This window comes from Bos taurus, chromosome 4 (genome assembly GCF_002263795.3).
Source record: "Bos taurus isolate L1 Dominette 01449 registration number 42190680 breed Hereford chromosome 4, ARS-UCD2.0, whole genome shotgun sequence".
NCBI lineage: Eukaryota > Metazoa > Chordata > Mammalia > Artiodactyla > Bovidae > Bos > Bos taurus.
The window spans coordinates 25,341,835-25,366,587 of record NC_037331.1 but is presented as its reverse complement, the minus strand read 5'-3'; the positions used below and the strand labels follow the sequence as shown (position 1 = coordinate 25,366,587).

The 24,753-nt window shown below is 38.5% G+C and overlaps 1 protein-coding gene and 1 long non-coding RNA gene across 2 annotated transcripts in view; one reads left to right on the top strand and one right to left on the bottom strand.

Moving 5' to 3' along the window:
- LOC132345071 (uncharacterized) overlaps window positions 1-24,241 on the bottom strand; it is a 60,105-nt gene extending 35,864 nt beyond the window's left edge. The window contains exon 1 of the long non-coding RNA XR_009494193.1: window positions 23,667-24,241. This is a non-coding gene — a long non-coding RNA (uncharacterized lncRNA). The remainder of the gene's footprint in view (window positions 1-23,666) is intronic.
- Window positions 424-17,015, top strand: AGR3 (anterior gradient 3, protein disulphide isomerase family member). The gene is made up of 8 exons (NM_001191502.1): window positions 424-475; window positions 2,868-2,999; window positions 10,731-10,794; window positions 14,442-14,494; window positions 15,018-15,094; window positions 15,332-15,395; window positions 15,859-15,942; window positions 16,797-17,015. Exons 2-8 carry the CDS (start codon window positions 2,891-2,893, stop codon window positions 16,844-16,846), a joined length of 501 nt encoding a protein of 166 aa, NP_001178431.1. The 5' UTR covers window positions 424-475; window positions 2,868-2,890; the 3' UTR covers window positions 16,847-17,015.
- Window positions 24,242-24,753: the final 512 nt, after the last annotated feature.

Here is a 24,753-nt window from a genome sequence, read left to right as displayed (position 1 = left end):
GAGAGTAAACCTCAGGAATTCCTCTTTGTTTTATATCTAATCTCAAGCCTCACTGACCTTTCATCGAGAACAATAGTGTGCACACAGTTCCGACATTCAGACCAGTTCCTCCCCGCTCGCCACCCCCCCCTCCTTTTCCTGGTGCTGAGCTCTAGCCAAACATTAAATTACGCTGGGAAGTAAAAGGTAGATGAAAAAAAAAGTACAAAGGTGGCATTTGGCCTCATTCTATCAGGACACTCAATCTCAATTTAGAGAAAGAAAGAAGACACTTTCTTTCTTAGTGTGAGAGCATGAGAACTGGAGAACTGCACAGATTTTTCAGACAAGCCCATTTTTGTAAGTTTGCAGGTGGACTGTGCTCTTGTTTCAAGGCAGGTGGGGCTCTAGACCAGGTGTGTGTGTGTCTATAAATCCACACCCATTTTTAACCAGAAACATCCAGAATACACTTCCAGCAAGAGCACTATTTCAGGTAAGCAAGCAAAATTTCCAGATTATTTAATCAGTGGTCAAGCTCAGTTATATTTAAAGGATCACCTTTTCACTGCATAAAACTGAGGCCTTCAGTAAGTCAGAGGGAAGTTCAATGAAATTTTTCTTCTTTTAATAAATGACATTTTCTTTGTTGGCTTCATACTTTTGTCAGGCAAGTGTAGGCTCCTCGGTTTTTGTCTCGTCACAGCAAAAATTTGGAGTGACACTTTTATTCTCTACTTGTATTAATGTTACTATAATAAATTAACATTGATCAAAAGCGACCCTTTAAAAATTATACTGCAAGTAACAATTGTTCCTCTGTTTTCTTTTTTTAATTTTCTTATTGAAGTATAGTTGATATACAGTATGCAAATTTCTGCTGTACAGCAAAGTGATTCAGTCATAAAGGATATATATGTAAGGAATATAAAGAATATATACATATATATATATATACATTTTTATTTTAAATATTCTCTAAGGGGCTCTCTTCCCCAGAAAAGAGAACAGAGGGATAGAGTGAAAGTTTGGGGTTAGCAGATGCCAACTTATATATAGGATGGAATAACAACAAGGTTCTACTGTTTAGCATAGGGAACTAGTTTTAATATCCTATGAAAAGAATGTAAAATTTCACTCCCTCTTTTCTTTTACAGAGACTTTTTAAATATTTAAGTAAATGACATATGTTAAATTACTTTTGAAAAGTAAAGTACTGTCAGAAAATGCTGCCAGTGTTTATAACACCTAATTGTAGACATGTGGCTATTGGCCTCCGAGTGCAGAGCGAGCTGCTCCCGGCACATGACCACATCATGTTCATCTGTGTCCCCCAATTAGATTAACCCAGGCATCTGATACTGGAGGACTGTAAGTCATTCATGTTCTATTCACCAGGGAAATTACTACTCATCCAAAACAGTAATATATAAATTGATTGTCTTCATTATAGAATATATTTAATACCTCTTTTACAATTTATCAGTGTCAGACAGAAAACAAATATTTTTATTTTTTTAAGTAGAAGTCTGACAATCATACCTAATAACTTGAAATCTGAAAATAAAAAGTCAGTTCCTATTTAAATTTGGCAGCTTTAAACCAAGCAAAAGGTGAAGTTATAACTTCTTTTGATAGAGATTCTACCTACTTATCTCTGTCTGTATCATAAAGAATTTTTTCTCATGCTTCCTCCAGATTAACTGCTTCTTAACTCCTTGCTTCTAAAGATACCTGGAAGAATCCTAAGGCACCTGGGGGCTTTCTTCCCCAGAAAAGAGAACAAAGGCTCACAAAATTTTACAGTCAAATTCAGGGATTTTGAGACTTCAGGAGCTCAATCACAGATCGTCTAGAAGCTCCCTGGACCCAAGTTAAGACCCCGCCTTAGACGGTTGCTTCCCTTTCTCTACAGCCACTTCCACCCCCACAAAGCCTGCCCTCCCCACACTGGACCCTGTGTTCCAGATTCAACTGTCTTTATCCCCTACTGAAATCTACCCTTTCCTTGTTCCAGCCCTTACAGTACACGATGACATCCGTAAGGTAAAAGATGGCATTCTGAAATGTTTTACAGTATCACCAAGTTATAAGAACTTAAACTGTGATATTTATCAGCATCATGATTATTGTTTAACAGGGTTTCTCAATAGAAAGAAATTTACAAGTGTGTCCTTTCCAGATTAGGAAAGAAAATACTTTAAATAGAACCAAAGCAACCATTTTCAATCCAGGAGAGAATCAAAGGGATGCACCACTGGCAAGAGAAAGATACTGAAATGAGAGGCCTGGTTTTTAAATAGGGCAGGGTTGCACACAGAAGAGCAAAAGGCTGAGTAAATGATGGGAGGATAAAGATAAATGACTATCAAAGAACTGAAAAACAAGAACCTCCGTATTCCATTCCTCCTCCCATTTCCATTTTCAGCACTAATTGTTCATGCCTCATCTTACTGTCTTGGCATAAAGTTAAAATGGTGTTTTAATCAAAAGGCAAAGATTATTTATGCATGACACTTGTCACCTTCCCACTGCATTCCGCAGGGGCAAGCCCTTTAATCAACATGATTTTATCTGAGATTTAAAGCAACGCTGTAAGCACTCAAATGCTATCAGAAATAGGCTTTGGGTGCCTATTTGGGTGTCAACGTCATTGTACCGCCCCCAGGAAGCCCAAACACTGTGGCTTTTCATCAAATGGACTTTTATTGAATTGACTGCATTTTTACAATAACTTACAAATAAAATGTGAAAGTTCTAGATGGTTGTACCATGTCAACTCACACAAGCAAAGCAATCTGTCAGCCTAAATTTGGTCTAACTCTTAACAAATGTCTTGATGACAGCCTGAGGTAACCTCCTAGATTCTGACATTTTTTACCATCCAGTTCTGAAGGATTCTTGAGAAGACATGATGTCACACTCAGTTCTGGTCCTCTGCCTCTTATCCATCACCGTTTCTTCCAACCTTGCCATTGCTATCAAAAGGGAAAAGAGACCTCCTCAGACACTTTCAAGAGGTACTGGAATTTTATTTTATTTTCTAAACTCAGTCATTTGGATTGTTTTAAAGTTATTCATCTCTTGCCCACAGTCTAGTTATAAAACCAACTCAATTAACTGGAATTTTTTGTTGTGTGTCATTTGAAAACAGGGGAAAAAGAATCCCAGAAAGTATCAGTTAATTTTAAAGAGTGAGCCAAATCAAATGAAAAAAAAAAAAATTGCTGCATCTTCTATAGAAATAGTGGGAAGCTAGTTTCATTGCCTATAACTTTGGTAACCAGAGTCCTAGAAAATTCTGGAAAATTCTATTGATTGATATGTCATATTGATATCCTAAATGCAATCAGGATTTCCATAGAATCTGTTCCAGTGCTCTGTCCAATACTTCTTCAGGCAAGAAAATAATTTGGAATGATTTTATACTGGGATCCCACAAAAAATATTTTATCTCCATCCTTCAAGAATTCTGGTTAACCAAGTGTTTGCTATGCTGACTCTGGGAAACCGCTATAGTATTTTTAGACAACACGATCTACATTTGCCATGGGCTACACTGTTTAGAAAACATCTATTTTGTACCAACTGCTTTACTTCAGCCTAAGAAACAATTATATCTTTACCTGTAAAGAAATATAAATAAGATTCACAAAATTGATTCCTACATTTCCAGTTATCAGAAGTGTAAAGAAAATCATTCATCTGCACATCAGATCAGATCAGTCGTTCAGTTGTCTCTGACTCTTTGCAACCCCATGAATCGCAGCACGCCAGGCCTCCCTGTCCATCACCAACTCCTGGAGTTCACTCAGACTCAGGTCCATCGAGTCAGTGACGCCATCCAGCCATCTCATCCTCTGTCATCCCCTTCTCCTCCTGCCCTCAATCCCTCCCAGCATCAGAGTCTTTTCCAATGAGTCAACTCTTCGCATGAGGTGGCCAAAGTACTGGAGTTTCAGCTTTAGCATCAGTCCTTCCAAAGAACACCCAGGACTGATCTCCTTTAGAATGGACTGGTTGGATCTCCTTGCAGTCCAAGGGACTCTCAAGAGTCTTCTCCAACACCACAGTTCAAAAGCATCAATTCTTCGGTGCTCAGCCTTCTTCACAGTTCAACTCTCACATCCATACATGACTACTGGAAAAACCATAGCCTTGACTAGACAAGTCAAGTTGGCAAAATAATGTCCCTGCTTTTGAATATGCTATCTAGGTTGGTCATAACTTTCCTTCCAAGGAGTAAGCATCTTTTAATTTCATGGTTGCAGTCACCATCTGCAGTGATTTTGGAGCCCAGAAAAATAAAGTCTGACACTGTTTCCCCATCTATTTCCCATGAAGTGATGGGACCAGATGCCATGATCTTCATTTTCTGAATGTTGAGCTTTAAGCCAACTTTTTCACTCTCCACTTTCACTTTCATCAAGAGGCTTTTGAGTTCCTCTTCACTTTCTGCCATAAGGGTGGTGTCATCTGCATATCTGAGGTTATTGATATTTCTCCTAGCAATCTTGATTCCAGTTTGTGTTTCTTCCAGTCCAGCGTTTCTCATGATGTACTCTGCATATAAGTTAAATAAACAGGGTGACAATATACAGCCTTGACGTACTCCTTTTCCTATTCGGAACCAGTCTGTTGTTCCATGTCCAGTTCTAACTGTTGCTTCCTGACCTGCATACAAATTTCTCAAGAGGCAGGTCAGGTGGTCTGGTATTCCCATCTCTTTCAGAATTTTCCACAGTTTATTGTGATCCACACAGTCAAAGGCTTTGGCATAGTCAATAAAGCAGAAATAGATGTTTTTCTGGAACTCTCTTGCTTTTTCCATGATCCAGCGGATGTTGGCAATTTGATCTCTGGTTCCTCTGCCTTTTCTAAAACCAGCTTGAACATCAGGAAGTTCACGGTTCACATATTGCTGAAGCCTGGCTTGGAGAATTTTGAGCATGACTTTACTAGTGTGTGAGATGAGTGCAATTGTGCGGTAGTTTGAGCATTCTTTGGCATTGCCTTTCTTTGGGATTGGAATGAAAACTGACTTTTTCCAGTCCTGTGGCCACTTCTGAGTTTTCCAAATTGGCTGGCATATTGAGTGCAGCACTTTCATAGCATCATCTTTCAGGATTTGGAATAGTTCAACTGGAATTCCATCACCTCCACTAGCTTTGTTCATAGTGATGCTTTCTAAGGCCCACTTGACTTCACATTCCAGGATGTCTGGCTCAGTGATCACACCATTGTGATTATCTGGGTCACGAAGATCCTTTTTGTACAGTTCTTCTGTGTATTCTTGCCATCTCTTCTTAATATCTTCTGCTTCTAATTCTAAATTAGTAGCGCAACCCAAAAAAACACTTGACCACTACTTGGAATGGCAATGGGAACTAAGTAAGAAACAAATAGAGATAACTATAGCATAATTTTAAATTTGAAAATATTGCCTTTCTTTCCAAGTTAATTTATCCCTTAATAAATGTACAGGAGAAGGCAATGGCACCCCACTCCAGTACGCTTGCCTGGAAAATCCCATGGACGGAGGAACCTGGTAGGCTGCAGTCCATGGGGTCACTAAGAGTCGGACATGACTAAGTGACTTCACTTTCACTTTTCACTTTCATGCATTGGAGAAGGAAATGGCAACCCACTCCAGTGTTCTTGCCTGGAGAATCCCAGGGATGGTGGAGCCTGATGGGCTGCCATCTATGGGGTCGCACAGAGTCAGACACAACTGAAGTGACTTAGCAATAAATGTACTGGATGCCAGCCAACTGCTCACCAATATTCAGCCAAAATAATTAATTCTACATTAGTTTAAAATCACAGAAAGCCGAAAAAAATCCATAAGCTTTTGCAAAATAAAGAGGGAAATATTTTCATAAGTGTAATTTATCATGTTATCTCCATATATACACATAAATAGTCATAAAACAATGAACTCATTAGCCTTAAATTGCCAAAGACCAAACTAGTCACTGCCCTTAAAGACCCTCGAGGGCTGAATTAAACACCACGTGTAACATCAAGTAGTATATGGAGCTGCTTGGAGTGGGGAGCAGCACCAGTTAAACACAAACACTGTTAGGGAGAAGAGGGAATATTAATTGGAAAAAGTTAAGAAATGGTTCAATATAAAAGTGAACCCCAAAACCTTAACTTTCTTTGGAATCAAAAGAACTGCTCTGCAACCAGCACCTGGCATACAGTAAGTACTCAATAAACACATTTTGAAGATGAATGAAATCTCAGATGACAAGTAAACATAGCCAGTACTGAATTATGAATTATGGTAACTAAGATCAAAGTAATGCTCAAAATTCTCCAAGCCAGGCTTCAGCAATATGTGAACCATGAACTTCCTGACGTTCAAGCTGGTTTTAGAAAAGGCAGAGGAACCAGAGATCAAATTGCCAACATCCTCTGGATCATCAAAAAAGCAAAAGAGTTCCAGAAAAACATCTATTTCTGCTTTACTGACTATGCCAAAGCCTTTGACTGTGTGGATCATGATAAACTGTGGAAAATTCTGAAAGAGATGGGAATACCAGACCACCTGATCTGCCTCTTGAGAACCTATATGCAGGTCAGGAAGCAACAGTTAGAACTGGATATGGAACAACAGACTGGTTCCAAATAGGAAAAAGAGTACATCAAGGCTATATATTGTCACCCTGCTTATTTAACTTATATGCAGAGTACATCATGAGAAACACTGGGCTGGAAGAAGCACAAGCTGGAATCAAGATTGCCGGGAGAAATATCAATAACCTCAGATATGCAGATGATACCACCCTTTAGCAGAAAGTGAAGAACTAAACAGCCTCTTGATGAAAGTGAAAGAGGAGAGTGAAAAAGTTGGCTTAAAGATCAACATTCAGAAAATGAAGATCATGGCATCTGGTCCCATCACTTCATGGGAAATAGATGGGGAAAACAGTGGAAACAGTGTCAGACTTTATTTTGGGGGGCTCCAAAATCACTGCAGATGGTGATTGAGCCATGAAATTAAAAGATGCTTACTCCTTGGAAGGAAAGTTATGACCAACCTAGATAGCATATTCAAAAGCAGAGACATTACTTTGCCATCAAAGGTCCGTCTAGTCATAGCTATGGTTTTTCCTGTGGTCATGTATGGATGTGAGAGTTGGACTGTGAAGAAGGCTGAGCGCCAAAGAATTGATGCTTTTGAACTGTGGTGTTGGAGAAGACTCTTGAGAGTCCCTTGGACTGCAAAGAAATCCAACCAGTCCATTCTAAAGGAGATCAGCCCTGGGCGTTCTTTGGAAGGACTGATGCTAAAGCTGAAACTCCAGTACTTTGGCCACCTCAGGCAAAGTGTTGATTCATTGGAAAAGACTCTGATGCTGGGAGGGATTGGGGGCAGGAGGAGAAGGGGACAACAGAGGATGAGATGGCTGGATGGCATCACTGACTCGATGGACGTGAGTCTGAGTGAACTCCAGGAGTTGGTGATGGACAGGGAGGCCTGGCGTGCTGCGATTCATGGGGTCGCAAAGAGTTGGACATGACTGAGCGACTGAACGGAACTGAAGATCATGGCATCCAGTCCCATCACTTCATGGCAAATAGAAGGGGAAAAAGTCGAAACAGTGACAGATTTTATTTTCTTGGGCTCCAAAATCACCATGGATGGCGACTGCACCATGAAATTAAAAGACACTTGCTCCCTGGAAGAAAAGCTATGACAAACCTGGACAGGATATTAAAAAGCAGAGATACCACTTTGCTGACAAAGGTACATCTAGTTAAAGTTATGGTTTTTCCAGTAGTCATGTATGGATGTGAGAGTTGGACCATAAAGAAGGCTGAGTGCCAAACAATGCTTTCTAACTCTGGTGTTGGAGAAGACTCTCGAGAGTCCCTTGGACTGCAAGGAGATCAGACCAGTCAATCCTAAGGGAAATCAGACCTGAATATTCATGGGAAGGACTGATGCTGAAGCTCTAATACTTTGGCTACCTGATTCGAAGAGCTGACTCATTGGTAAAGACCCTGATGCTGGGAAAGATTGAGCACAGGAGGAGAAGGGGGCAAAAGAGGATGAGATGGTTGGATGGCAACATCGACTCAATGGACATGCATTTGAGCAAACTCAAGGAGATGGTGAAGGACAGGGAAGCCTGGCATGCTGCTGTTCATGGGGCTGCAAAGAGTTGGACACGACTGAGTGACTAAACAACATCAATGAACAGAGACCCTGAAGACAGTTTAAATTCTGTACCACCTTTGGCCTATTGTGATTATGGGGTAAAGTGTATAAAAACAATTATAATACAATATGACTACCTTGCCAAGCTATGAACAAACTGAGAACAGGGACTATACTCCCCCACCTTTGTACACCCAGTGCCAAGTGGAGCAAGGCATATAGCAGATGTTCCTTTAATGTTTGCAGAACTAAGTTCACCAAGGGCAGAGACCAGTAATTTTTCCCATTGCTGACATTCTGGCATTGAATGGTATTTGCAACCATTCAATAGGGAATAGGGAAATTAAGTAGGAGCCTAGTCTCACTGGCTGATTTCAAAGCAACTTTTATCAAATGCTAAACATAGCATAAAGTCACTACATATGCTCAAGCAAAGAAAATCCTTCAGGATTACTACAGACAGGAACGATTCTTGCTAAGGTGGGGGTACTAAGCTAACATAAGGTGTTCTTCCAACACCCAGCTTCTATAATCAGGCAAAACAAACCAACATTTCTGGTAAGGGAGTAAAATAATGCAGTCACTTTGGAAAAAGTCTGGTAGTGCCCCCAGAATGGTAAAGGTACAGTTACCATTTGGTCCAGCAATTCCACCTCCAGGGATAAACCCAGGGAAGATGAAAACACATGTTCACACACAAGTCTTGTACCCATGCGTTCACAGCAGCAGTATTCATAAAATCCAAAATGTAGAAACCACCCAAATGGTCATCAAATGATGAATGGATAAACAAAATGTGGTATAGTGTTACAATGGAATGGCCCAAGAATGAAGTCCTAATACACGCAATGACATGGATGAACCTTGAACACTTTGTACCGAATGAAAGCATCCAGCCGTAAAACACGTCACATCTTATATGATTCCATAGACACAAACATCTGGAGGAAGCTAACCTACAGACTGAAAGTGGATTCGGTGTTTCTTAGGGTTGAGCAAAGGAAAGGATTAGGTGGTGATAACTGAATGGTAAAGGGTTTCTTTTTTCAGGTGATAAAGATGTTCTCTAATTACTGCAGTGATGGTTGCACACTATGTAAATATACCCAAAAAAGTATCTACTTTCAATAGATGAATTACACTATTAATTATATTTAATAGTCTCTATTAACAAACCAACTAAAACCTGACAAAAATCATACAATCATATTTATCTTGCTCCATAACTCTGCTTCATAAGTCCTGGCCATCTTCTAAGCCATGGTATCAAAACAAGAAACTCCAATCTGACACAGTTGAAGCATACAAAAAAATCTGAGTACAAACTAGACTGCACATATTTCTATTTTCAAATTAATTCAATCTTTTCCATCTGTAGACGGAGACATTTCCAGAAAATACTTTGAAGTACTTTGTGCATTCTCCTCGACAGTCATTCTTCAGTCACTGGTATACATCCCCAACTCCTCCCATCGCCTCTTTAAGGACCAGTAGGTTCTCTCTCTGGAGAGGGCGATGGCAGCCCACTCCAGTACTCTTACCTGGAAAATCCCATGGACAGAGGATCCTGGCAGGCTGCAGTCCATGGGGTCGCTAAGAGTCAGACACGACTGAGCGACTTCCCTTTCACTTTTCACTTTCATGCATTGGAGAAGGAAATGGCAACCCACTCCAGTGTTCTTGCCTGGAGAATCCCAGGGACAGGGGAGCCTGGTGGGCTGCCGTCTATGGGGTCGCACAGACTCAGACACGACTGAAGCGATTTAGCAGCAGCAGCAGCAGCAGCAAGTTCTCTCTCTACTCCTTGTGTTCGGTTTCCCTCTCCTCCACTTCTGGATGCTTCCAAAACAACTGTGTTTTATTAGTTTATCTCTCAACCATGAAATTTCCACAGCAGAATTTTTTACCTGTTAAAACTCAAAAGCAAAATGTGAAATTCTGTTTTTTCATGATGTATTCTGATTTTAAAGGCATCAACATCTCTCAGTACTCAAGCTTCAAGGGCACCAGAGAGTACAGCCCAACATATTCCTAATAGATTTACAAAGTATGCATGGGATTCCCAGGTGGTGCTAGTGGTAAAGAACCCACCTGGCAATGCAGGAGATGCAAGAGACTTGGGTTCAATTCCTGGGTCAGGAAGATTCCCCTGGAGGAGGAAAACAGCAAACCACTCCAGTATTCTTGCCTGGAGAATCCCATGGACAGAGGAGCATGGCAGGCTACAGTCCACAGGTCACAGTCAGACATGACTGAAGCAACTTAGCACCAGCACTTACAAGGCATGCAGATTAACTAGTCTTCTCCTGTACAATCTGAAAGCCAGAGTTTTTGCGTGGTCCGAAGATATCTTATCAGTCACCACTAAGCATAATAGCATCTACTGAACATTTACTAGGTTCAAGGCCATGGGTGTTGAGATGTGAAACAGAGTTACAAAACCTCAGCACTCCATCTAAAAGGATACAACCTCTTCCTATCTAGTTATAATCATGTATCCTCTATACCAAATTTCACATGTACATTTCAGAACTCTTCAGGGGTCTTGAGTTGATACACTGATTTCCCTCTTCTGTTTTAGGGTGGGGAGATGACATCACTTGGGTGCAGACTTATGAGGAAGGTCTCTTTCATACTCAAAAAAGGTAAAATACCTCTCATTCAGCTTTGACAGATGATACACATACCTCATCGAGAGCCAAAAAACTAGCAAGTTAGCTTTTGAAAGGACACAGTAACAATTTTCTCTGATATTGAGTGCTGTTTAACCTAAGAGTTGCTATTAGAATTTTTTATAAACAAGAGTTCTAAATATCCTTGTATTAATTCTTTAATAACCCAGCCAAGCTTTTATACTGAGGAATAACTGACTTAACATTATAGTAGGAGAAGGCAATGGCACCCCACTCCAGTACTCTTGCCTGGAAAATCCCATGAACGGAGGAGCCTGGTAGGCTGCAGTCCATGGAGTCGCTAAGAGTCAGACGTGACTGAGTGACTTCATTTTCACTTTTCACTTTCATGCATTGGAGAAGGAAATGGCAACCCACTCTGATATTCTTGCCTGGAGAATCCCAGGGACGGCAGAGCCTGGTGGCTGCCGTCTATGGGGGTCGCACAGAGTTGGACACGACTGAAGCGACTTAGCAGCAGTGTCAGACATACAAAATAATGATTGGATATTTGTACATATTGCAAAATGGTACAGCAATAAGTCTAGTTTAGACTTACTAAAGACTTATTTAGACTTAAACAACATCCACCAAGTAAACTTTTGAATATAAGCTGCATATACAAAACAGCTTTACACACTGGGTATTATACAAGCTTAAAAAGAAATCTGGTTGACAGCAGTGCTTCTTAAGGCTGTCTGATTATCAGAACAATTCAGAGAGCCTTGTTTAAAATCCACATTCATGGTCAGTCAGTCCAGTACTTACTGAGTACCCACTGCCATGTGCCAGGCACTGTTCTATACTCAATGACCAAGAGTGACATGCTTTTTATCCTTGACGATCTACTGACTTTGAGGGGATAGAGCTGAAGACACTTATGTTTTTAAAAGCACCCCAAATATTTATCAAATATCAAAAGAACATTCAACTCTTCAAAGAAAAAGGAAAGATGCCAAATAATTGAGCAACACACTCTCACACTGGACAAACATTACCAAAAAACACAGAAAAGTTTACAGAATAATCTTATTATCAAAGAGAAATGCAAAAAGTAAACAACATATTAGCAAAGAGCAGCCAGCAGAACACTTAAAAAATATACTCTGATAAAGTGAAATTCAGTTTGGGAATGCCAAAAGATTCAAGATTAAAAAACCTATTAAAATAATCTAATATTCATAAGGACACAAATCATACAAGTGTCTCCTATCAACATAAATGGTGAAGGGGCATTTACAATAATGCCAAATCCATATTGGAGCTTTTTAAACTTTTATTTAACAATATCAATTTATTTTTATTTACCCTAACAAAGAAATATCCATCCCAGTAAAAACAAAAAAAAACAAACCTAAAAACCCAGTATCATGCTTACTGGGAAAATCAATTAAAGTATCCCACTGATGGGATTCTTTAATCACCACAATGACTAACATTGTTCTCAAGACACCAATCAATGCAATTAGATGAGAAAAACTTAAGAAGAGTGTGAAAGTATCTTCATTTGCAGATGTTGACTGTGTACATGAGAAACTTGAGAATCAACTCTAAGTATTCAGAAGTATGAAAATTAAGTTAAATGTGAAGTCTCTCAGTCGTGTCCGACTCTTTGCGACCCCATGGACTGTAGCCTAATACCCAGAAACCAAAGGCATATATATATATAAATAAAATTAAAGGACTTCCCAGGTGGTGCCAGTGATAAAGAACCTGCCTGCCAATTCAGGAGATGTAAGAGACATGGGTATGACCCCGGGGTCAGGAAGATCCCTTGGAGGAGGGCATGGCAACCCACTCCAGTATTCTTGCCTGGACAATCTCATGGACAGAGGAGCCTGGTGGGCTACAGTTCATCGGCTGACAAAGAGTCGGACACAACTAAAGTGACTTAGCACACATGCATATAACATTAAAATGGTTAAATAGGAAAAAAAGACAAAATATCTCAGGATAAATGACAGAAAATGCACAAAATCTATATGAACTAAATGTACTACTGAGAAAATTACAAACCTATGACACGAGTTCTGTGTTCTTATATAGGAAGACTCATTATAAAAATGTCAATTCTCTTTATACTTCAAATTTTTTAAAGACAATCACAATATATTAGTACAATTTTTGTTTAAAAAATAATTCTAAGATTGAAATGGGGACATAGACACAAATAGTTAGGAACATTCTGAAAAAGAAACCAGTGGGGACTAGCCTTTAATCAATATGTAACATTTTACCAAACTACAATAAAACAGTATGTTACTGGTAAATGAACTGAACATTCTGAAAGGAGAGAATAGAAATAAAACCAGATACAACAGAAACTGTATGTGATAAAGTAGCATTTTAAATCAGGAATAGGGGACACAGCCTATGTAAAACAATTATTAGAATTTTAGAATCATGTGGAAAATAAACTTGGATTCATACCTCATATTTTACACCAAAACAAATTACAAAGACTAATTATAAGGATGAAAGCATTAAGGTACTAGAAGATACTATTGCAAAATTTTCTCTCTTTAAATTCTTGCAGTATGGAAGGGCTGATATCAACGGTGAGGCATGAGGGACGTCTAGGATGCAGAAACAAAGCACTTAATTTTTTGCCCTCGGTGCTACTGTTGCCTCACTTTTTTATTTCTTTAGGCTTGAATATCTCCCAAGTTAAAAAGGAAAAAAAAAAAAAAGGAGACGTGAAGTTGGTAAATATTAGCTTTATATGTTATAAATTTTAAAAGTTGTAGGATTTATTTTACCTAAAATTAATGTAAATTCTAAGTTGGAGGATTAAATGAAATTATTAACAGCTCAAAGTTTGTTATTTTCTTTGAGGTGTATTTCATATAATTACCTCTGTTCTTTTAAAGATTTATGATTTATATTTTTACATTAGTCTCTTTTTGGACCCAACATTCTCTCAAAATTAAACATTAAAAAATATCTTATGTATCCAAATCATAATTCATTTATCTTTTACTATAGTCAACATTCTAACTTTTCTCTAATTCTAAACAGCAGTCAATTAACTACCATAAAAAAAATTTTTTCCAAGAGTGAAAATCAAAATGACACTGAAAAATATAAAGGAAGGGAACTCTCACTGAGATTGCTTATAGAATTATGACAAGAGTGAAAGTTGGTAAAAATAACCAAATATTAATAGCCTTTTTGCAAACTAAAAACAGAAGAAAATAAGTAAAAACTTTATTCTCCTACAATTTTATACCACATGTTCACTGGAAATGAATGCCTTGTTCATATCCTTTCAACTTTGGAGACAGAATTGACTCTTTCTAACTGTACTACAGTATATGTAAGAATGACCTGGTCAACTTCTTAAGCTGTGATTCCTGGACCCCAGCCCCAGAGATTCTGATTGAGTGGACCTGGAGGGAGTCAGAAAATTAACATTTCTAATGAGCTACGTTTCTGGTGAGACTGATGCTTCAGTTCTGAGGTCATTTTATGACTAACACTACTACAGATTACAATGCTGTGATGTGTCAACCTGTGAATTTTAATGTCTTACAGAAAGTATGAAAACCTTAAATCTAATTTCCCTGTACAGTTTGACTCGAATGAATCACTTGACTCAATTTCACCCTCTCTCTGTTTAGTAACAAGCCACTGATGGTTATTCATCACTTGGAGGACTGTCAGTACTGCCAAGGTAATTTATGCTTTTGAGATCGTACTGTATTTTCAATATGAAGTAAGAAAGTGACCTAGTTAAAAATTAAGAAGGCACTCGAAATTAAAAAAAAAAAAAAGACAACTGATGGAGTACCACCGTTTTACTAAGGAGCTTACTGACTACAACGATTGTTAGCAATCTACTGAATATATTTATATTATGTGTCCTTCAGGATTTTATATCCCTCTGCATCCTCTGCTCCCCAGAAAGGTGGGAAAACTGGCTGAAAAGATGATGCTTTAACCAATGAGTCAATGAATTAAGTAACATTATAAAACTGGTGATTTCAATGCGATTATCCCTTGATGTTCCCCCCGACCTTGGATAGACTGTGTCCCTCATTGCTTTCCAATGAGAGACAGAGTAGCAATGGGCCAATCAACTATTAACATCCAAGTTATAGAAGCAAACAAATGCAAAATGTTAGCTTTATTTTGCTACATTATTTTAAAGTAATCTTAATCCATGAAACTAACTGGCATTATATCTTTCCCCACAGCACTAAAAAAAGTGTTTGCCCAAAATAAAGAAATACAAGAAATGGCTCAGAATAATTTCATCATGCTGAATCTCATGGTACATGATCTCTACAATTTTTTTTTAATATTTCAATTCAATGGAAAAGTTTAATCTCTTTTAGTCTTTATTTCAAGGCAAAAAGAGCTATATAGTATTAGTGGACATAGAATGTTATATAGAATTGTAAGAGGCTAAAATATACAATTTACTGAAAACCTGTTTATGTAAAGTATTTTTAAATCAACTGTTAAAAACAATCCAATCCAATAACATTTTTTTTTCTTCTTTTGCTAGCATGAGACCACAGATAAGAATTTATCACCTGATGGACAGTATGTGCCTAGAATCATGTTTGTGGGTAATTGTGTAATCTCTTTCCATCAGATTTACAAAATCAGTAGCCTTCTTGCTTTTATTTACTTTCAAATGTTAGTTCATTTGAAACTATTCCTTTTAATACTATTTGAAGTACTATTCCTTTTAAAGGGGAGTCATTAGTAACCCAGTCAACAACAGCTCTTGTTCAACAATCAAACTCATTATATCTATATTTGCAACTTATAAATATTGAAGTTTTATTTTTAAATTAACTCATGCTATTAAATCAATCCCCAAAATACTTTCAGTACAGTTCTCTAAACTATGTTGATAGAGAGCTGTAGCACACTAAAATGGAAATTCTGATTAACTCATCATGAATTAACATGTATGAAAACTGATTTAGTTTGTAAATATGCTTAATGTTTGTTTCAGAGCTAGAGGCATGAATGATTTTCAGAACTCTTAAAAAAATATGTAAGTAACTTATTTTTTGTGGGCAGATCCTTCTTTAACAGTCAGAGCTGATATAACTGGAAGATACTCGAACAGATTATATACATATGAACCTCAGGATTTACCACTATGTAAGTATTTTCAAATTATCTTAAACAGTGATGCTAGCAACACTTGACAGTTAGAAGGGTGAGTGATGCCCTCCATCAGCACTTTCCCTCAAACAGTGATTCCCACCCATCACAGTTCCTGGGATTGGCAGTGGTGGCTGTGGTTAAAATGCAAACTCTTAGCTCCAATTGACATCAGAATTTCTGGGACAACTTGGAATCTATTTTTTTAATGGGGATCTCTAACAGTCCTTGTGATCACTAAATGTTAAGACCATCAAACAGGATAGAGTACACATTAAAATTACACTTTAAGAAAGCCAGTCCATTCTTCTCATATCAAAGATCGTATGTGATTTCCTCAAAGTGATTAACAATTAAATCTCTTCCTCAGTCTGACTTGGGACTTTCATTCTTAACAACATTCACAATCAATCAGCTATGCTTAATAAGATAGCTATGCTTGCCATGGAGAAGGAAATGGCAACCCACTCCAGTAGTCTTGCCTGGAGAATCCCATGGACAAAGGAACCTGGCGGGCTACAGTCCATGGGGTTGCAAAGAGTCAGACACGACTGAGCGACTAACACACACACATGCTTGTCATATCCAATGAAACGAACACAAAATAATCAGTTAATAAAACAGATACCCCCTCAAATCCCTCTGATAAAATTCTTTAACGTAAAGTTAATTAATCAGCTCTTAAAGGTCTAATCCCTAAATTTATGTGTACACATTTATATAATAGTTTTTAATATTGCAGATAAATCCCCACATCTTTATAGTTGTTAAACAGGTTGATTTTAGATTCACAGTTAATTGTAAAATTTTATACTCTCATTTACTAATAATATATATTTACTTTATTACAGTGATAGAAAACATGAAGAAAGCATTAAAACTTATTCAATCCGAGTTATAATATATTACCTCTAAGCGGTTAAAAGTCATGAAGAAAAACTTCTGGTTAACTGACTAAAACTAAATGGGTGGGTACATGAATTCTGTAACATTATCATTTAGATTCTTAATGTGCTTGAATATTCTTATGAAGGTAAAATGATATTTCAATAAAAGTCAAAACCTGAGTCAATGTTGTGGTTTGCCTGCACTGGTAGCAAAGAAAGCCTTTCACGAGCTGATAGTCACAGTGGAGACCTAAGAAAAAGGCATCTACATTGGTTGTTTCTATTTTCTGATCTATCATTCCTTCCACCAAATAATCTAATCTTATTTCTGACCCTTCTATTACATAGAACATGCAAGCTTAGGTCATGCCTGATCTTCATGTCCCCAAAGCAAACAGATTCATCTCTATCCATTTATTGTTTAAACTTTTAGCAGCGCAACTCTTAGAATTAACCATTTACTTCTTTTTATCTCTAATTATAATAAATTTAAATAATATTTTAAAACTTTAAATATATTTTTTATTAGGTGGATATTTAACACAATAATTTTAAGAAGAACAAAACTGTCTCCAGAATATTAAAGAATTCCTCCAGCTAACTAGCTGAAGAGGAATCTATACACTCTGAGATTATCAAACGTTCAACCACCAACTTAATTCTTCACAGGAAGCTCCTGGAGGATCATATCCATGTCTTCTATTTTCCTTCAAATAACAGTCCCCTTAAATCCTAATTTTTTATGAACAAAATTTCCATCATCAGTTGGAGTAATTCTAATTACTGATGAAAATCTCTTAAGCAGCTGAGATTAATATTCAGAAAGGTGAGAATGTTTGAGATGGGCAAAAATTATCCTAATCCACAGGATTTTGCTGCATTTAAATAACTTGAATTATTTTATATACAAAGGTACACTATCTTATGAGATAGATATATATTTATGATATTGATATCTAACTAATTCCAATATTTCATGAGTCAGAGAAAGAAAAGTTTCTTTCAGACATTACTTGATCATTATTCAGTTCATTTTAAGCAGACTTTTAGCAACTTATCTATTTAGATATAAATAGGTTACTCTTCAGTCAGTTGCTCAGTCGTGTCCAACTCTTTGCCATGGACTGTAGCATACCAGGCTTCCCTGTCCATCACCAACTCCCAGAGCTTGCTCAAACTCATACCCATCGAGTCAGTGATGCCATCCAACCATCTCATCCTCTGTTGTCCCCTTCTCCTTCTGCCTTCAATCTTTCCCAGCATAAGGGTCTTTTCCAGTGAGTCAGTTCTTCGAATCAGGTGGCCAAAGTATTGGAGTTTCAGCTTCAGCATCAGACCTTCCAATGCATATAGAGGACTGATTTCCTTTAGGATGGATTGGTTGGATCTCCTTGCAATCCAAAAGACTCTCAAGAGTCTTCTCCAACACCACAGTTCAAAGGCATCAGTTCTGCAGTGCTCAGCTTTCTTTATAGTACAACTCTCACATCCATACATGACTACTGGAAAACCATAGCTTTGACTAGACAGACCTTAATTGGCAAAGTAATGTCTCTGCTTTTTACATAACCATCAATATTAGATATCCATGTATCCTCTTTGCAAAAGAATATTAAATATCCTATTTTTATTTTGGATCAAAGTCTGGAGTTGTTTTTTTAATGCATTCTAAGAAACCAAAGTATATGTGTATTCTCTATAATAATTTAATATATGAAGAATAATATAACGATTTCATTGTTGCATAAATAGTACAGAGGCAGAAAATGTCAGTGGTTATTTGCAGTGAACTAAGAAGGAATCAGTTGATAGTTGCAGTCTTAAGAACTAATAAAGTAGAATATTCACTTGTTTTTCTTCAAGTAGTGTAAAAATGTTACTAAATGATAAACTGATTATTCTTTACCATGAAAATATACGTGCCTTTATATGTTTTCATATATATTTAAATTATATAAGTATGCATATAATTACACATACAAGAACATTTACTATACATATAATGTAACTTGTTTTCAAATAATGTGTATAATCAATGTAATCTTGCAACCAATTTAGTCTCCTTCTCTAACAATTAAAATTCTATATCCTAGCTGATATTTCTGATTTCTTCATTTTATAAACTCGGTGTTTTAGACTCCATCATTCGTGGTTGCCCCAGATTTGAAATGCAGGACTAAGCAGAGAACACATGTGTACATGTAACTTTACTTCCATAACTTTTAGCCTTGTAACCTCTAAAAAGGTATATATATATTCCATCTTTAATACACCCAATGTTAAGAATTATACTACTTATGCTAACTATCTGAAACAATATGCACAATTCCTTGTGTACAGGCATTTTCATAGAGGAGTCTGGCGAACTTTCATTTACATTTCAAAGAAATATAAGAGTTTTTAAAAGTTACATATTCAAAAAGAGATTAGGATTGTCAGTAAAGAACATCTAGTTGAATTTAAATGAGGGATTAGCAACCTTTTTTAAAAAATAAAAGTATATCCTACTCAACATGTAGGACAGTTATACTAAAAGCATATTTGTCGTTTATGTGAAATTCACATTTAACTGGGTGACCTGTACTTTCATTTCCTAACACTGGCAACCCCTGTCTAGAGTTACTGTACAAGCTGCCCCTTCTCATTTTTTGCTGAAAACAGCAACATTCCTCTTTTTTTGCAACATTTCTTTTATATTTCAAGTCAATCAATTTCTAAGTTCCAGAAAGTAACTTCAATTATTGTATAGCACTTAATCTGTCCCAATTAAGCTTCTACTCTGTGCCATACACTGTGTTTGATATTATGGATCCAAAGATAAAATAGATAAAAATAAGGCAATTCTGTTCCTGAGAGTTCCTAATCTAATGGTATGATCCATCATGAGGATGGCCCTGACTCCAAGTGGGGCTTCACACAAGATGCAGCATCCATGAATCTCTGAACAAGAATATATCCCACCATTACAGAAATCGACATGATTAAAAAATAAAGCACATTATAGGGGCTAAAGAAATTCTGGTCATTGGTTTAACTTTAAAATACAGAAGTGCCCAAGGTTTCCTTAGTAAAGTCCTTCAGAATTTTAGATTAGGTTAAGATTCTGTGCCAAGCTTCAGACAAACTTTAACATCAGATCAGATCAGATCAGATCAGTCGCTCAGTCGTGTCTGACTCTTTGCGACCCCATGAATCGCAGCACGCCAGGCCTCCCTGTCCATCACCAACTCCCGGAGCTCACTCAGACTCACGTCCATTGAGTCAGTGATGCCATCCAGCCATCTCATCCTCTATCGGCCCCTTTTCCTCTTGCCCCCAATCCCTTCCAGCATCAGAGTCTTTTCCAATGAGTCAACTCTTTGCATGAGGTGGCCAAAGTATTGGAGTTTCAGCTTTAGCATCATTCCTTCCAACGAAATCCCAGGGCTGATCTCCTTCAGAATGGACTGGTTGGATCTCCTTGCAGTCCAAGGGACTCTCAAGAGTCTTCTCCAACACCACAGTTCAAAAGCATCAATTCTTCGGCACTCAGCCTTCTTCACAGTCCATCTCTCACATCCTACATGACCACAGGAAAAACCATAGCCTTGACTAGATGAACCTTTGTTGGCAAAGTAATGTCTCTGCTTTCGAATATGCTATCTAGGTTAGTCATAACTTTCCTTCCAAGGAGTAAGCATCTTTTAATTTCACGGCTGCAATTACCATCTGCAGTGATTTTGGAGCCCAAAAAAATAAAGTCTGACACTGTTTCCACTGTTTCCCCATCTATTTGCCATGAAGTGATGGGACCAGATGCCATGATCTTCGTTTTCTGAATGTTGAGCTTTAAGCCAACTTTTTCACTCTCCACTTTCACTTTCATCAAGACGCTTTTTAGTTCCTCTTCACTTTCTGCCATAAGGGTGGTGTCATCTGCATATCTGAGGTTATTGATATTTCTCCTAGCAATCTTGATTCCAGTTTGTGTTTCTTCCAGTCCAGCGTTTCTCATGATGTACTCTGCATATAAGTTAAATAAACAGGGTGACAACATACAGCCTTGACGAACTCCTTTTCCTATTTGGAACCAGTCTGTTGTTCCATGTCCAGTTCTAACTGTTGCTTCCTGACCTGCATACAGATTTCTCAAGAGGCAGGTCAAGTGGTCTGGTATTCCCATCTCTTTCAGAATTTTCCAGTTTACTGTGATCCACACAAAGGCTTTGGCATAGTCAATAAAGCAGAAATAGATGTTTTTCTGGAACTTTCTTGCTTTTTCCATGATCCAGCGGATGTTGGCAAGTTGATCTCTGGTTCCTCTGCCTTTTCTAAAACCAACTTGAACATCAGGAAGTTCACAGTTCACATATTGCTGAAGCCTGGCTTGGAGAATTTTGAGCATTACTTTACTAGCGTGTGAGATGAGTGGAATTGTGCAGTAGTTTGAGCATTCTTTGGCATTGCCTTTCTTTGGGATTGAAATGAAAACTGACCTTTTCCAGTCCTGTGGCCACTGCTGAGTTTTCCAAATTTGCTGGCATATTGACTGCAGCATTTTCACAGCATCATCTTTCAGGATTTGGAATAGCTCAACTGGAATTCCATCACCTCCACTAGCTTTGTTCTTTGGTCATAGTGATGCTTTCTAAGGCCCACTTAACTTCACATTCCAGGATATCTGGCTCTAGGTCAGTGATCACACCATTGTGATTTTCTGGGTCGTGAAGATCTTTAACATAGAGGATCACATACTATAAAGACAGACAGATGTGCTTGAGAATCTACAGTAGCACTCCTTGAACACTACTGCACTGAAAGTCTCATAACAGGAAATCTGTGCATTCACAAACATCCTTACTGTGTAACAAAAGATAACCTCCCCTCTGCCCACCTAGGTTTTAAACATTGTTTCTAATGCAACGTTTATTTTTTCACAAAACTAAAAGCACTTGGCTGCTGAAAGGCAGCCTCTCTCACATCCATGCATGCACACACCCCCATAAAATACATCGTGACTGCTTCAGGGGGAGGCAAGACGGTGGCAGTCACCTAGAGTACGATGCCATTAAATGTGTAATTCCCCTGTGGTTACAGTGCTGAACTTTATGAACATCAGTTTATGAGCATTTGTTCTTAAAAGATGAAATGAATCCACTGCCCACAGCTTTGAAATCAGGCAATTGGATTTTTGCTGAGTAGTGACTGACTCCTGCAACTTCTTGAAGTACCTTACAGTGTTTTCAAGGACAAGATACTGTTACAGGTTGTACTGGGTTCCCCCAATATTCAGGGGTTGCAGTCTTAAATCCCCCAGTTTCCAAATGTGACCTTATTTGAAAACAGAGTCACTGAAGGTATTATTGACCAAGATGAGGTAAGACTGGAGGAGCGTGGGCCCCTAAACCAGTATGGCTGACATTCTGGCAAAAAAGGGGACTTTGAACACAGAGTCATGCACAGAGACAGAATATCATGTGAAGAGTAAGGCAGAGATCCCGGTGATGCTACCGAAGCCAAGGAATGCTGCAAGTTACATCAAACTGCTAGAAGCCAGATGAGAGTGAACAGATCATCCTTCACAGCAATCAGAAAGAACCAGTCTTGCCAATACCTTGATCTGGGACTCTAGTTTCATCTGTGAGAGGATAAGTTTCTGTTGTTTTAAGTTAGCCTGTGTGTGGTCAAGGTTGTCAGGACAACCCTAGCAAACCAATCCGCGTGCTGTCCCCTCCCCCACCCCCAGTCTGGGGGTAAGGAAACACCAAAGCTTCTACAACTGAAAAATCATTTCTCCCTGTAAATTTGCCTGTTACTCACCTAACCTCCCAGAGAAGGCAATGGCACCCCATTCCAGTACTCTTGCCTGGAAAATCCCACGGACAGAGGAGCCTGGTGGGCTGCAGTCCATGGGGTCGAAAAGGGTCGGACATGACTTAGCGACTTCACTTTGACTTTTCACTGTCATGCATTGGAGAAGGAAATGGCAACCCACTCCAGTGTTCTTGCCTGGAGAATCCCAGGGATGGGGGAGCCTGGTGGGCTGCTGTCTATGGGGTCACACAGGGTCGGACACGACTGAAGCAACTTAGCAGCAGCAGCACCTAACCTCCAAACAAATTTCTGCCCAGCAAAATGTTACTTTAGTACACAAAGACCTTTACATAATTGGTCAAGTCAGGTTTATGAAATATGAAAACTAACGCTGCGGTTTTAATGCAGAAGCAAAAGTCACACCGAGATGGAGCTGATAAAGCAAACATACTAAACTCTCTAGTTCCGGGCACTGAGCTGAGATCTTACTCATTAATACCTCACCACAAATGTGCAATACCGTGCCCCTCACTTTACTTATGATTAGCTGGGGCCTGAAGATGTTCAATAACTTGATGGGAAAAAAAGAAGAAAAGAAAGGTCACAAAGCTAATTAGCAGAGCCAGTGCTCAAACCCAGCAAGTTTGGCCCCAGGGTCAACACACTTAACCACCATATTATTCTGCTTTAGAGCTGTATGTTGTGAAAAACAGGATTTAATCAAAACTGACAGTGTGCAATAACGGAAAACATGTAGTGTGTATTCTTTATAAAAGAAGGGCAGTGCACATTGATTCCAATTAACATTTTATAGAAACAGTCCCGCTATTCTCGGCTTGGAGATTTCACCCCCAACAAACCAAAGAACTCGCTTCCACCAGCTCTCGGTGATTCTGCAATTCATTCCCAACGTGGGCATCTAAGGGAACCAAGAGAAATGGACAGGACGGTGTGATTTCCGGTCCCAAACACACCACCCCGTGAACAATGGCGGATATAAATGACAAGCTATTCCTACTTTATCACACTACTGCACCGTACCCACAGGAAACTTTCCAAGAAAGCAGCTTCCTTTTGGCAGAATTCTTCATCCTTAAAGACATCCTTCCAGGCACGACTACCACCGAGAGCGCAGCTTGCGGGACCAGCTCTCCGTCAGTTCTGACGTCACCAGCGTTTTCTCCCCGCCCCCAAGACGTTTGTGGTTAGTACTCCCACCTGTCGTTTCCACCGTTAACCCTGGAACAGAGGCTGTTGAAGCATTAGTGCTTCCAGGTACTAACAATAAAGGGGTTTCAACGACTTAAGAACACCTGTCTACCTGAAACCTAGAAACTGTATTGAAGCTCTCTCTTCTGACTTCATTAGCCCTAAGAGGAACTTAAGAACTGCGTTCACATCCATCATATAACTTTCTCGTATCCTAAGAAAAAAATGCTGAGTAAAGCAACACAGCCCAAAAGAGCCGATATATGTAGCTAGAGTTGATTTCATACCTAGATTTGGCAAATAACTTGTATATATCACAGAGGAGTCTTAGCCAATCATGTTTCTTAGGTCAGACCTGCTAATACCACTCTAAAACCTTCATAAAAATTACACGGCTGTTGGTTTGTTTCAAAACCTTCAACCTCTAAAATACAAAATCAGTCATCTTTCTGTATCCATTTTGTATTAGAGTCTTTTCCAAAGGAGGACAACCTCAGAGGTAAGCCCTTCAGGGGAATACTATGCAGTGTGATCATCCTGAAACTTTTGTTTTCTGGCCGGAGAGGGTGAGGGACTGGGGCGTGGGCAGGTGGGTAGCTTTTCTTTAAGAAAGCAATGGCAATGTGCTGTACATCTGAAATTAACGTGATATTCTAAATCAATTCTATGTCAATTAAAAAGGGTATGCAAAAACGTTAAAATAAGAGTAAAAACAAAGCAATGACAGCTGCTTTAAGGAAAAACCACTCCACTACAAATTCATTTTCTAGATTCTGTAAGCTTATTGTTAAGTAGCAAGAGCAAGCTTTTCAGGAAGAACTCTTAAGGTTAAGTGTCAGCCAAATGTCTGTAGTTAAAATGAGGACTTCTGCTCATTTCAAAAGATAAACCACTGTGAGTAGAGGGTCCTTTTTTGCTG